This window comes from Cynoglossus semilaevis, chromosome 11 (genome assembly GCF_000523025.1).
Source record: "Cynoglossus semilaevis isolate Cse_v1.0 chromosome 11, Cse_v1.0, whole genome shotgun sequence".
Lineage (NCBI taxonomy): Eukaryota > Metazoa > Chordata > Actinopteri > Pleuronectiformes > Cynoglossidae > Cynoglossus > Cynoglossus semilaevis.
In genome coordinates this window covers 5,257,449-5,269,735 of record NC_024317.1, presented here as the reverse complement: position 1 = coordinate 5,269,735, position 12,287 = coordinate 5,257,449, and the positions used below count along the sequence as shown (strand labels likewise).

General features: G+C 42.1%; 1 protein-coding gene across 3 annotated transcripts in view; it reads left to right on the top strand.

The window, feature by feature from the left end:
• rassf5 (Ras association domain family member 5) overlaps window positions 1-12,287 on the top strand; it is a 26,858-nt gene that overhangs the window by 10,495 nt on the left and 4,076 nt on the right. For 2 of the 3 annotated variants that reach the window (XM_008320185.3, XM_017036893.2), the window contains exon 2: window positions 3,376-3,506. In XM_008320185.3, coding sequence (XP_008318407.2) covers window positions 3,376-3,506 — 131 coding nt within the window. Of the gene's footprint in view, window positions 1-3,375; window positions 3,507-7,017; window positions 8,003-12,287 lie in introns of those variants that run through there. The other variant, XM_017036894.2, reaches the window with a different exon arrangement.

The window sequence follows — 12,287 nt, the reverse complement described above, 5'->3', positions numbered from 1 at the left end:
TCCTTTCCACCTAGTCAAGTTCAGAGCTCGTCTCCTCCGTTGTTTGTTCCTGGTGCCGTACAAACGACGGCACCAGGAACAAACGTTGAACCTGAAGGAGCACTTGTCATCTGTGTCTCCGTCTCTGTTCCACACCTATTGTTTAAAAAGAAGCTCAACAAACTTATCTTCAGGTCACGTCTCGTATTTTCTTGCACAAACACTGAGTCTGGTTTTCGTGGCATGAGGAAACATCTCAGATTACAGCAGTAAAAACTCAAACAAGGCAGTTTTCGAGCTCTTTGTTCCGGCAGGAAGAAAGGGAACAAAAGACAACGATTTTTTTGGAGAGAATTAAGAGAAATCTGACCACGGACATTTTCCACTGAGCGACCTCCACCAGTGCACTCCGACTGGCCTCCTCCATCATTAAGTCCACTGTAATGGCTGCTCCTGCCTCACTCTTATCGACCCGTGTGCAGCAGCGGAGGTTAACTCTACTGACCACTACTGACCGATCCATACATGCTGCAGGTCGGAGCTGGCTAATCTCCTTTCACCGTGCTGTTGGTGATGTGCTGCTGCCGTCTCAGCCTCCAGCTCTGTTTCCCTGCATCATCCTCCCACTCTGATTGGGCGGCAGTGATGGCGTGAGACATTAAAGCTCAGTCTGTGCACGAACTTCCTACAGTGATGCTGTGGCAACAGAGACGTACAGCAAACCCTTAATCCTGTTGATACTACACACACAGAGAGAGAGAGAGAGAGAGAGAGAGAGAGAGAGAGAGAGAGACGCAGACACACACACACACACCACACCGACAGAGAGACACGGCTAATTAGTGACTGTGATTCAGCCTTTGTTAGCGTCGTCGCTCTCGTTCTGTTCTGGGACAACTATAACTTAGAACTATTTGATTTACAGAGTTTACTTCCCTGTTTTTTTTTTTTTGTTTGTTTTTTTTTAGACAAACTTGATTAATCGTAGAGTGGCTGTGGATTTATCTCAATCATGATTGTAATGTATCACGATTAATTAAGTTACGCACATTTGTTTCTTAACTTTCTGAATCTTCTGCCCGGTTTAGTTTTCAAGGTACATTTGTTTCTTAACTGTCTGAATCTTCTGCCCGGTTTAGTTTTCAGTAAATTCAATAAAGTTAAATCCCAATTAGTTGAAAAAATCAAATAATTTCAGAACAGTATGTCTTCAGTGTTTCTTTGATTAAAAAAAACACAACAACGTGACTTGAGTTAATTTCAGATTATGTGGAGAAATGAAAGTAATTACAGAGAATACACGGTACTTCCACTGATGAGGTCACTAGTGGGGTTTCCCAGGTCATATTTTTTTTAGACCTGCAAAGAAACTCCTCCTAAACCAACAGAAACAACACAAAGGTCCTGCCCTCTTCCTTATTCGATCAAGTTCCTCATTCCTTATTCTGTGTAACGCCGGACTCCCTGCAGTAGAACCACAGCGAGTCCCAACCTGCCGTCAGCAAAGGGACTTTTGCCTGAGCTGTCAAGAGAAACCACACCACCATACGGACAAAATGTCACACAAGAAACGGCCTTCATTCTGCTGACACCGTGTGATTGTGTCTGTGTCAGCACGACTGTTTACACCCATTACCAGTGAAACGGTACTGTAGACAGTTCCTCACTTCAGTTGATTAAATTATCCAGGAAAATCGATTGTCAGGCTCAGTGATGCTAGAGTGACCTTCCTATGTGTGGCCAGCAGGTGGCCTCGATTCAGTCCATATGATACAGGTACTTAGAAAATGTTTTTGTGACATAAAAGGTTTTATGCAGAGATTCTTATATCTAATAAACTAATAGCCAGTTTCCCTTGACGATACCATTTACTACAAATAGCCAGTTTCCCTTGACGATACTGCTACTTAGCTACTGCTAAGCTAACCATGCTAACCCTTTCAACCATATTTTGACACTAAGCTGCATTAATGCCACCTGGTGGCTGTACTTTTTTTTTAGATCTGAATATTTGGATCAAAAACATTTTGAACCTATTAATAAAATTGTAAAATTTTAACTTTTTGACCTTTTTGTATCAAAGTTCTTTTGAACTTTTGGGTTAGAAGGCTGAGCGAGTGATTGGACGAATCTATTCCCCATGAATTGGACACACAGTGTAGTCTGATATGTCTTCCTTCACATTATGTGGCTATTTTAAAATTACAAAACAAAACAAACACAAAATACAGAATTCTTGAACATCTGTTATTGTATAAGTCGTCATTTATATATTGATGTGTTCATGTTCATCAGTGAACAGAGGGAAACAGTGACTGTTATCAGTGTGAGAAAAGCCTGGTGTTTCTCACTGTAGGTGTGGACCAGACAAATGATCTTATGTTCTTCAAACCTTTTCAAATCTGCTTTTCCAAAAATGTCTTATCTGAACAACGAGGAGGGCCATTTCTGAGTAGCCAACACCCAACACACACACACACACACACACCTACAGTATGTTATTGTGAAAACACAGACATGTTATCAATACTGAGAAACGTGATGCGAGTAACGCCTGGGAAGAGTGTTGATGTACAACGCTGACAGTGAACACGTTATTTTTATTTCACAAGAACCGCTGTCAAAGAGGAAAGAAAAATATTCTCTCATCAGACCTGACTCTGTCACAGATATCCAGACGGTCCTAAAAATATATATATATATATATTAGTCACCAATCACTCTGTATATCATTATCCAAAGTCAGGACATTTTTTGGACAGAATGATTCTTGTCTGAGTTTGACTCATTATTACATCATGATCCAAGAATTTAGGTTTTACTCTAAGTGCAGTCTGATTGAAAAGGTTGTTTTTGTTTTTTTTTGGTATTGGATCTCAAATTCACAGTATATATTACAGAAGTATTTCAGTGGAAAAGCCTGTGGCTGGAAACAAAATTATATTAAATGTGGAAGTACATTCATGCTCGTCAGTCAGTGGGGAATTTAAGGAAGTTCAGGGGAAAGTACATAACTTTAACCAAAAAAACTGAGAGGTGTTTTTATATGCTAAAAACAAATATGTTGTAAAAGTTTTGTGTATCTTCGTATTTTTATTTATTTTTTAATTTATTTTCCTACAGCACTCGACCCAAATAGGTATTCAAGGTGTTAAATGGTGCAATTGCCGACATTGGTCACTAGATGGAGCAATTCGTCTCCTTATGGATATTATGACACGGTTTATAATTTAGCTGGAACCACTCCTAACCAACTCACTCACTTGCAGTTTGTCAGCTTTACATTCCAACACGAAACAACAACATATTATATTCACGTTATTTATTTATGACTGTTCAGAATAAGTGTTGTCACTGTTCAGTCTGAACAACTGTTGTTGTTTGTTTTTCACACAGACTGCAGCTACACCTGTCATCTGGAGTGTCAACATAAGGTCCGGCTGGACTGCAACCAAAGAGACAGAGAGACTGAAAAGAGTCCATCTCCTAAAAGCAGTCGCTCCTCCTCCTCAGACGTCTGCTGCAAGGTGAGAAAAACAAAAACATCCACACAGACTTTTTTAGAGGAATGTTCTGTACAGATGATGATCATTTAGAGTGATGTCATATGTACAACGAGGTTTACATGAAGACAGGAGTCAAGTCTGGACAATGTCAGGGTTCGTCGTGCAGCATGTCTTCAAACGACACTTGTTACATAACCACCGTCCTCCTTCACAGCCCCGCGGCTGTCTCAGATGTCTGTTCCATGTGTTGCCTTTCTGTCACAGAAGGTTCTCTGGACAAAATCTGCTGCGTCACATCCACGTCTGATCTGCTGCTCTTTTTATTAAAATATCAAAGATCAATTACTAACACCACAAAACAGGTTTATTTTCTGCACAAAAAAAGAATGTTTTTTTTTTAGCATTTTTCACTTGCCTGATTTTATTCACTCTGTTTTTAAGCCTAATTCAGACACTGACTATTCCAGTCAATTATTCCGACCCACGGAGTTTTGGGAAATAATTGGGATTCAGTATTCAAAAGCAAATAACACAGAAATGCTGTGTTAAAATTTTCTAACCATGCTTAAAATATTTTTTATTCACATTTGTAATTCTATTTATCTCGCATCTATAATGCGTGAGCCGCAGTGTATACTACGTTATAGTATAACACACACACACACACAGCATCGTAACTCAAGGACCCTGAGAGAGTGGAATATAAACGGTGTAATATTCATAGATCATACTCCCCAACACTCCTACAGACAAATGTTGGCTGCTCCTCTCTGCCCCCGGGGCAGATATGACCAAACTGGACCACTGGTGATGTGCCAGGCACCACTTGGCCAGAGGCTGCGTGAACATCAACAGCGACGCTGCTTTAAAAGCCATTAAACGTAGCTGGTGTGAATGGAAGCAGCAGAGGTGGATGAGCGGTGTAAATGTTAGAGTGCTGTTCACTCTGCGTCTGTTTTACTGTTTAATGATGAGCAGGATCGTAAATGAAGGTTGAAAAAAAACCCCCCAACCTTATAAAAAAAGAACATCCAGTACAGAGATGTTTATTGTTTAATGGTTTGGGTTCAATCATAAACACATACATATATATATGTACACACTCACATATATGTGTTAATATATGTGTGTGTATGTTTATTTACAACCAACAAACTAATTCTTGTATACGTATTCCCCTTCCGCCCCTGTAGGTGGTGCTATGATCATAGTCTTTTAGTCTTGGTTTGCTGTCATGCTAACACAGCTGTACTTTATCATGTGACTGCGTCAACACTTTTCCCACATTAACAGTGTACATTTAGACTTTAATTATGAACCATGTCCCCCTACAGGCTGACACTGGGAAGGGGTTTTTTTTAAATAAATAAATAACTAAAATTCTGCCCAACAACTCCAGCGACACAAATCACTTCTTCCCTTGCATCCTGTGCATCATTATCATGGCTGTCAAACAACCTGTAGGTGCATTACCGCCATCTACTGTTTAATTTTGTACATGCGGCAACTAAGAAAGGTATCATTAAAACATTTTAATTTGATTTGAACGTGTTATTTGGACTTCAATCAATGAATTAAAATGAACAGTTCCATCCAGCTGCGTCTCTGATACATAAACTGTATGAACCATGTCGTGCCAGTAGAAGGCAGCGGCTCTTACAGCCCATTATGAGCACAAATAAACACTTCAGTCTTCAGTCGACGTCCTCCTGCTCTGCTGTCGTGGACGTGAGCTGTAAATTAGTCTGAAGTGAATGTTGATGTTGTCTCCAACTAAAGTGAGCTCCGTGACCAGGGCCGGCCTCTCTCTACACTTGTGTTTGCTCCCCAGAGTGCACTGAGTGCTGCAGATAAGAGGGGTGCGGGCGGCTCCTCTCCTGCAGTCCCCCTCTCTACCCTCTTATTCTGTTTTTTTTTTTTTTTTCTTCGTAGTCCTGTGCATGTGTCGGGGTCGTAGAGGTCACAGACTTACTGCTGCAGCCTCAGTAAACATGCAGCGGGCTGACCACGCTTCATTGATTAGAAGCAAGCAGAACTGCAGGCCGGTGTGCATGTGTGTGTGTGTTTGCAAGCCACCCCCAGTCATCAACACACACACACACACACACACACACTGGTTTCCTCCCATGGTGATTACACTGATGGAGGAAAAGAGCAGGTAATCAGTCTTCTGGACGATTCTATCTGGACAGAAACACACCCTGTGTTAAGGCCAGTCTCTCTGCTGCATCCAGAGGACTGTGTACACTGAGTCAGAGTCTTTCATTGACTTTGTGATCCAAAGAAATGTATGCAATAATAATCAAACACCATTTTGGCATTTTGGTTTATGCTTTTATTTTGAAAATCTACAAAGCATGAATTAGGTTTTTGGGCATCCCTGATTCACAATCCATCTTCTCAGCATTAGCTGTATTTTGACAGCAGGTCACTGCCAGAGTCAGGGGGCAGATTGAATGGTTAGCCTCAGGTTAAAGGTCACCGTAATCTCCATGCTGATGGAGATTTTCCTCCGTGCCTCCTCCGAGCGCTCATGGTGGGTGATGGTTTAGCTGAAGCGTTTTCAGTTGGCCAAAAGACAAAGACGAGATTTCAGAGGTTTCCCAGGATCATGCTTAACTTTTGTGAAAGAAATTTCTGCCAAATTAAAATAAAAAAAACCTAAACATTTCTCAGTGCGAGACAGATAAGTTTATAATAACAAAACCCAAACATTTCTCAGTGTGAGACAGATAAGATGGAGAAGAGAAGGCTATCCAGACTGGTGTCGTTGAAATTTGCAAAACTCATTGTCAGTATTGTAGTTAGAGAGAGAAACCACCAGGTGTCTCTTTTCTTTTTTTCAGCAGGCCTGTGATTGTGATAACGGTGCGTACCCTTAACTGGCCTGCCTGCAGTCCACATCTGTTTGTTATCATAAATGCCTGGTAACTTGAAGACACAAATATTCCACTTTGAATAACAATTAAATAGTCGTTTATCCAAATAACCTAAGAGGATCATTCAAATTAGATTATCTAAACAAATGGACATTCAATCAGTGAAAACTTCAGTCAAATTACCATAATTTGGCCTTCGGTTTAGATAGAATTTTTATTAGGGTCGGACGCGGATCTTGTTGTATCCAAAAACATGACACTCTTTTCTCTGTAGTGAGTTCTCGTCCTTTACCGACGGCAGCAGAATTTGACTAGGAAAGCAGCCATTTTCCCACTGACTCTGCTTCCTGCTGCTGCTACTCTGTGTAAACCAAGAGCTGCACAGATTCATATCTGTAAATCAGCACTGACGTCTACTCACCTCTCTCTCTCTCCCTCTCTCTCTCTCTCTCTCTGTCTAAGAGGAAGTGGCTGTGGCATATTCTTGCTTGCAGGAAAAGGGAGAGAAAGGGGAGGGAGGAAGGGAGGGAGGGAGGGAGCGATGGGGGGGGGGTCCTTGCATGGGTGATAACACACAGATGGTTGAGCAAGGCTAGAATAGATTGCCTGAGCAAAGTGTGTGCACACACACAGAGAGAGAGAGAGAGAGAGAAGGGAGAGTGGGAGGCATCCTTCTCCAGTATTTACAAAGCAACTGAGAGCAGAGGAGAGAGGAGGCTGTGCAGTGTTGCTGTTAAACCAGAGGTCTGCTGCTGCTGCTGCTGCTGCTGCTGCTGCTCTGGACTAAAGGGCCGACAGGCCGGCGAAACACCAGCGCCATCCTCATCAACCTGCTGCTGCAACCAGGACTCGACGTGAACTTTTAATTCTAGCGTGTGTTTTTTTTCGTCAGCAGGATGTGGTAGTGCAGCCGTGCGTCTGTCAGCGTTTGTTTGCGTGTCTGGTGGCTGCTCTCAGGTGAGCAGGGTTAACTTGAAACCCTCCTGTAAACTGACTCCCTGACTCTGTGTGTGTGTTGGAGAAATACCTGCCGGGCCGGAGTGTGTACGTTTGTGTGTGTTATGAGTAAAACAAATGGCCGGGAGAATATATCACTTGACTTGTGTGTGTGTTTGTGACAGCTTGTGAGCACACACACACACACACACACTCATAGACACACGTTGGTGCACATGCGTCAGGAGGAAGTGACAAGTCTGCTCTCGATCTCCGATTTCCTGGTCTCCTCTGCGGTGGCACGCACAGCCCTGAATCTGAGCCGACTTCACCTGTGTGGAGGTCACAGGTGGGACCTCAACTCCGTGGATGCAGCGGCAGACGAGCACTGACTTTATCTGGATGAGTGGAGATCAGGGAGAAGCTGTTGAACTCTGATCTGCGGCTCAGCATCAGCGTCACTTTTGCCCTTTGAAGCAAACCGACACTTCCTGAAGCCGTCACCCTGCCTCTGGGCTGCTCTCCTGGTGCCGGAGGCCACCGCTGGACTGATCCATGACCGTCAGTACGGTGATGACCCCCTCCATGACCAGCAGTAACAGCATGAGTAGTGGGTACTGCAGCCTGGACGATGAGTGTGAAGACATCACTTTCTTCACCGCCAAGACCTCGTTCTTCCGCAGGCCCAGGAACACAGTGAAGGTACGGAACCAGAACCTGTGATACGGCTGTGGGGTTCTGACCAACCAATCAGATCACGGTGTTGTTTCGTTCAGAGCCTGGGAATAGTACGGCAAATTATATGTAGAAAAAAAACACACGGCTGAAAAGCAGAAGTGTGGAGGGGAAGTGGCAGTGTGTGTGTGGGGGTGATGGAGTGTGTGTGTGTGAAGAGGTTGCACTTCACTGTCAGCCATGCGTTGTGTAACACTGATCTACATTTTGCGGCTAGTTTTTAAAATGTCCACAGGTCTGCAGTCTGTAATGGAACCGCCTGTGGACACTGGAGGACACCTGCAGTGTGTCCCTGACGGAGGTGACGTTTGTCGGGTTCTAGCAGGAACGCTGTAGGTAAACAGTGTGAACTGGTAGAAGAAGAAGAAGAAGCCGTAGCTGGAGGGCTCCGCTCTCCACTGTGTGGGAGAGGTTTCCTTAGTAACAACCGTGGAGCCACTGTGCTGGAGAGATAGGGGTTTGTGTTGAGGGGGGGGGGTGGGTAGCAATTATTTGGCATTACCATACCGTTTTGTTGTTACCATAGCAACTCATGTGCTCATTCCATTGGCAGCATGTGTGCACTTCCTGTGGTTTACTGCAGTCTAGTTAATGTGAAGTAAGTGTATGGTCGAATAAGAATATTTATTTACGTAGATGATGGTGTTCAACTGCAGGGTCGCTGTCTGCTGCGGGTCGTTTCCATTATTTGGTGGACTGTACCCTCTATAGGTGGCAGTATTGCAACAGGGAGCAGTGATGTGGTAAAGCGACCTACGTCCAAATGTTAATGTTTTATAATTTAGGTGACGTGAGGCTGTTTAAGAAGAAGAAACAAAGGGGCGGGGCCGGCAGCTTTAGCTTGATGTAGCTTAGCCTTGGAAGAAGTTGGCTCTAAGTAGTTTTAATCTACAATTAAACTTTCGTCTTGTGTTGTGTTGTGTGGGTGTTCTTAAATATGTGAATAAGTCACAGCTGGGATTAATAAAGTTTCATGACGACATTGTTGGAAGTGTACAGCGCCGCAGATTTAAAGGCTGCTGAGCACCAGTAATACCTCAGTCAACTGTGTTTGCACAGGGCAGTTGCTAATCCCAAAACTGTGAATTATTTGGTCGATTTGCAGCTTGGATTTATGAACAAATTGAAACATTTTGTTACATATTAATACATAAAAATATAATTTTTCCAATCGATATTGAGGAAGACATTTATGAAGCTTTACCTGACACCAAATGTGTGGATTATATATCTGCAATCAAACACATAAATGTTCTAATATGTTAATGTAGCAGACGCTTTTATCCAAAGCCACTTACAGAGGAGGATTAACATTATCAAGCATGTGGTTCCTCTGGGAATTGAACCCAGGACTCGCTTTTTGCAGCAGGTGTGCTACCCGCTACACTATGGAACCACATCAATTATGTGTTGTCCTGTGTTCTGCTGTTTTTGCAGCAGGTGTGCTAACCGCTACACTATGGAACCACGTCATACAGTAATTATGTGTTGTCCTGTGTTCTGCTGTTAGATGTGCAAGGAGTTTAAGTTCATCCTGGTGAACGGCCGATGAAGAGGTTTGATCGTGACCTTGAGGAAAATGCAAATGAAGGACATTTGCATTCATATCATGAAACACCTGTTCAGCAGTTTTTTTGTTTTGTTTTTTTTTGTCTTATCTGGACGGTGCTTGTTCCACCGACTTACAGAAGCCAGAACCATCTCTGAATAATTGACCAGCAGCGTTGTCAGCGTGAGGAGTCAGGCCTGGTGCCACGCTGAGACAGAAGGGTTTTGGGGTCAGGTTGTCTGTGCTAGCAGCTGATGGAGACTGAGCGCTGACAAATCCAGAGCTGTACTGCGTGGAAGTACATGAAACAAACTGTGGTACTTTTTGAACTGAACATGGAGTCATAGTAAAAAAACCAGATTACTAATCTTTGAGTTTGAGACGGTAACACAGCTCACACGAGGCTGTAGTCAGAAAGTTCGTTTTTTGTATTTGAATATGGAAATGAAATATGCAAAAGCTCTGTGTGACGGTTTGTGTCGGGAGACGGTTTTTAGTGTCATGGTGAGAATGATGTGTGTGTTTAGAAGGTGGTTTTGGTTTCGTCAGTGTTTTTTTTTTCACAGTATTTGCTGCAGCAGCAAACTGTGTTTTGTGCCAACAGTTTTCTGAAACCTGATGTCCTGACGTCCTGAGGCTATGCTAATCGCAGTAGCACTTTGGTTTCTTTGTTTTGTTTTGTTTTTTTACACTTTTTACATTTTAATAAAGCTGAAACACTTTACTGTGTCTTAGTCTCATACCTTACTTTTACATTTTAATAAAGCTGAAATACTTTACTGTGTCTTAGTCTCATACCTTGGTCCAGGAAAGTCACTGTTGAAGTGTGTGTGTGTGTCACGTGTTGTGATGATTTAAATGTTTTAATTATCAAGTGTGGTTAGTTGGGCTTTAGCGTTAGCGCTAGCTTTCTTGGAGTTGACAGGTTCTGATCCAGCTTAACAAGATCGTGCCTTTAGATTTACAGGCTGGTTGTAACAGATCCCAGAGTCTAGTGTTTCCTGAAGATCACAATGTCCAAACACACACACAAACACACACACTGGAGCGGTCCTGTAATGTATATGTAACAGGATTCTTCACAGCTACCAGTGACATTTTAAGCAGTCATGTGACCTTTGTCGTCTGCTTTCATTAGATCTCCTCAAAACAAACACACACTGAGAGTCAGTCCCACATTTACCCTGTTTCCCCTGAAAAACAGTAGTGTGGACTTTGAGCTTGTGTCACCTGTTATTTTGTCAGAACCATAAACAGAAAAATAGTTCCTGTGTGTTCATGTTTGATCTCTAAAAAGGCATTAGTACTAGACTTATGTTGTTGGCTATTTACATGCAGTGCTGACTGAATACTTTGAAGTGTTTATGATATTTAAAAAGAAAAAAAAACCCACAGTAACCTTTTGTTTTTGTTCTTGGGTGTTTTGTCCTCTATGTTGTTACTGCTGTAAGACATGTTCAGGCCTGGACGACTGCTCAAAGTTTAGTTCATACTGGAGGAAAAAGTTTAGATTCATGGCATCTTTGAGTTTAGTGGTCAGTAATGGAGATTTGTCAGACTGCAGTAGAAGAAACATGGATGGAAGATGGTGGTCTTCATGTGAAAATTCTCACATTATTCATCTTTTATGGTGTGGGGAAATGATCATTTCTATGATCAATAAGTGGAAGTTGCCTTATTTAGTTTAGTTCTTTGTTTATTATTTATTTTTTTAAATGTTTGCTCATAATATATTGGCAAGAATCAACATTTAAACATCCAACATCCAACAGTCACATGTTTGCTTGCCTTAAAGTGTGTAAGAATGTGAAACTAAATTATTTAGTTAGTTGAAATTGTTTTTTGGAGAAGTAGAAGTAAATTTCATCCCTTTTCTAGAATTGAATTTTTTCATGGTTGTGTGGGAGCTGGAGCAAATCCCAGCAGTCAACCAGAGAATTCCGAATACGCCTTGGACAGTTATCAGTCCATCACAAGTACTTGATCTGGCTAAAGCTGCTCTTGGTTTTGTTTTGTTTCGGGTTTTTTTTTTCTTTCCTTCAGGATATAAGGTTTTTTTTTTTGTAGACACAAGTCTGTGTTCTCTCAGCCAAATGCCCCACTCAGGGCAGTTTAGCCTGGACTTTGAGAAACATCCAGGTCCGGAAATTACACTATTGTACTGTGGCCACTCTCACTGGTATGCAGAATGGGTGGGCAGGGCGCCGCCTCTGATACATTTAGAGTCTTGTATACAAACGCAGGAATTCCTGCACGGTTCCTTTTCACTCTGTTGTATAAGACTTTGAAGAAGTGTTCTTTCCTGTCAGCTTTGTTATGAACCTCTGATTTGATATTATTCAATTATTTTATTACCAGTTGGATAATTATAGGCCAGTATATTCAGGATATAAGGTTTTTTTTTTATAATTTATTCTTGATGGAGTGGTGAAGTATAGGCCACAGGGGGTCATTTGCAGGGGGAGCCGGGTCAGGAGCAGATAGATGGAGTGTTCATGTAAACTAAAGATAAATGACATATCACGCATAAAGGCTAAAATGCTTTTAGCATTTTACGCACCATGTAATGGGGGAAATGCAGGCATTGCAGAGAAAAGGCATAAATATAAGGATAATATAAATGAATAATATAATTTAGACCAGTTTGTCGGGCCAATTTAAATAGCCAAAGGGGCCGCATCTAGCCCCTGGACCATAGTTTGG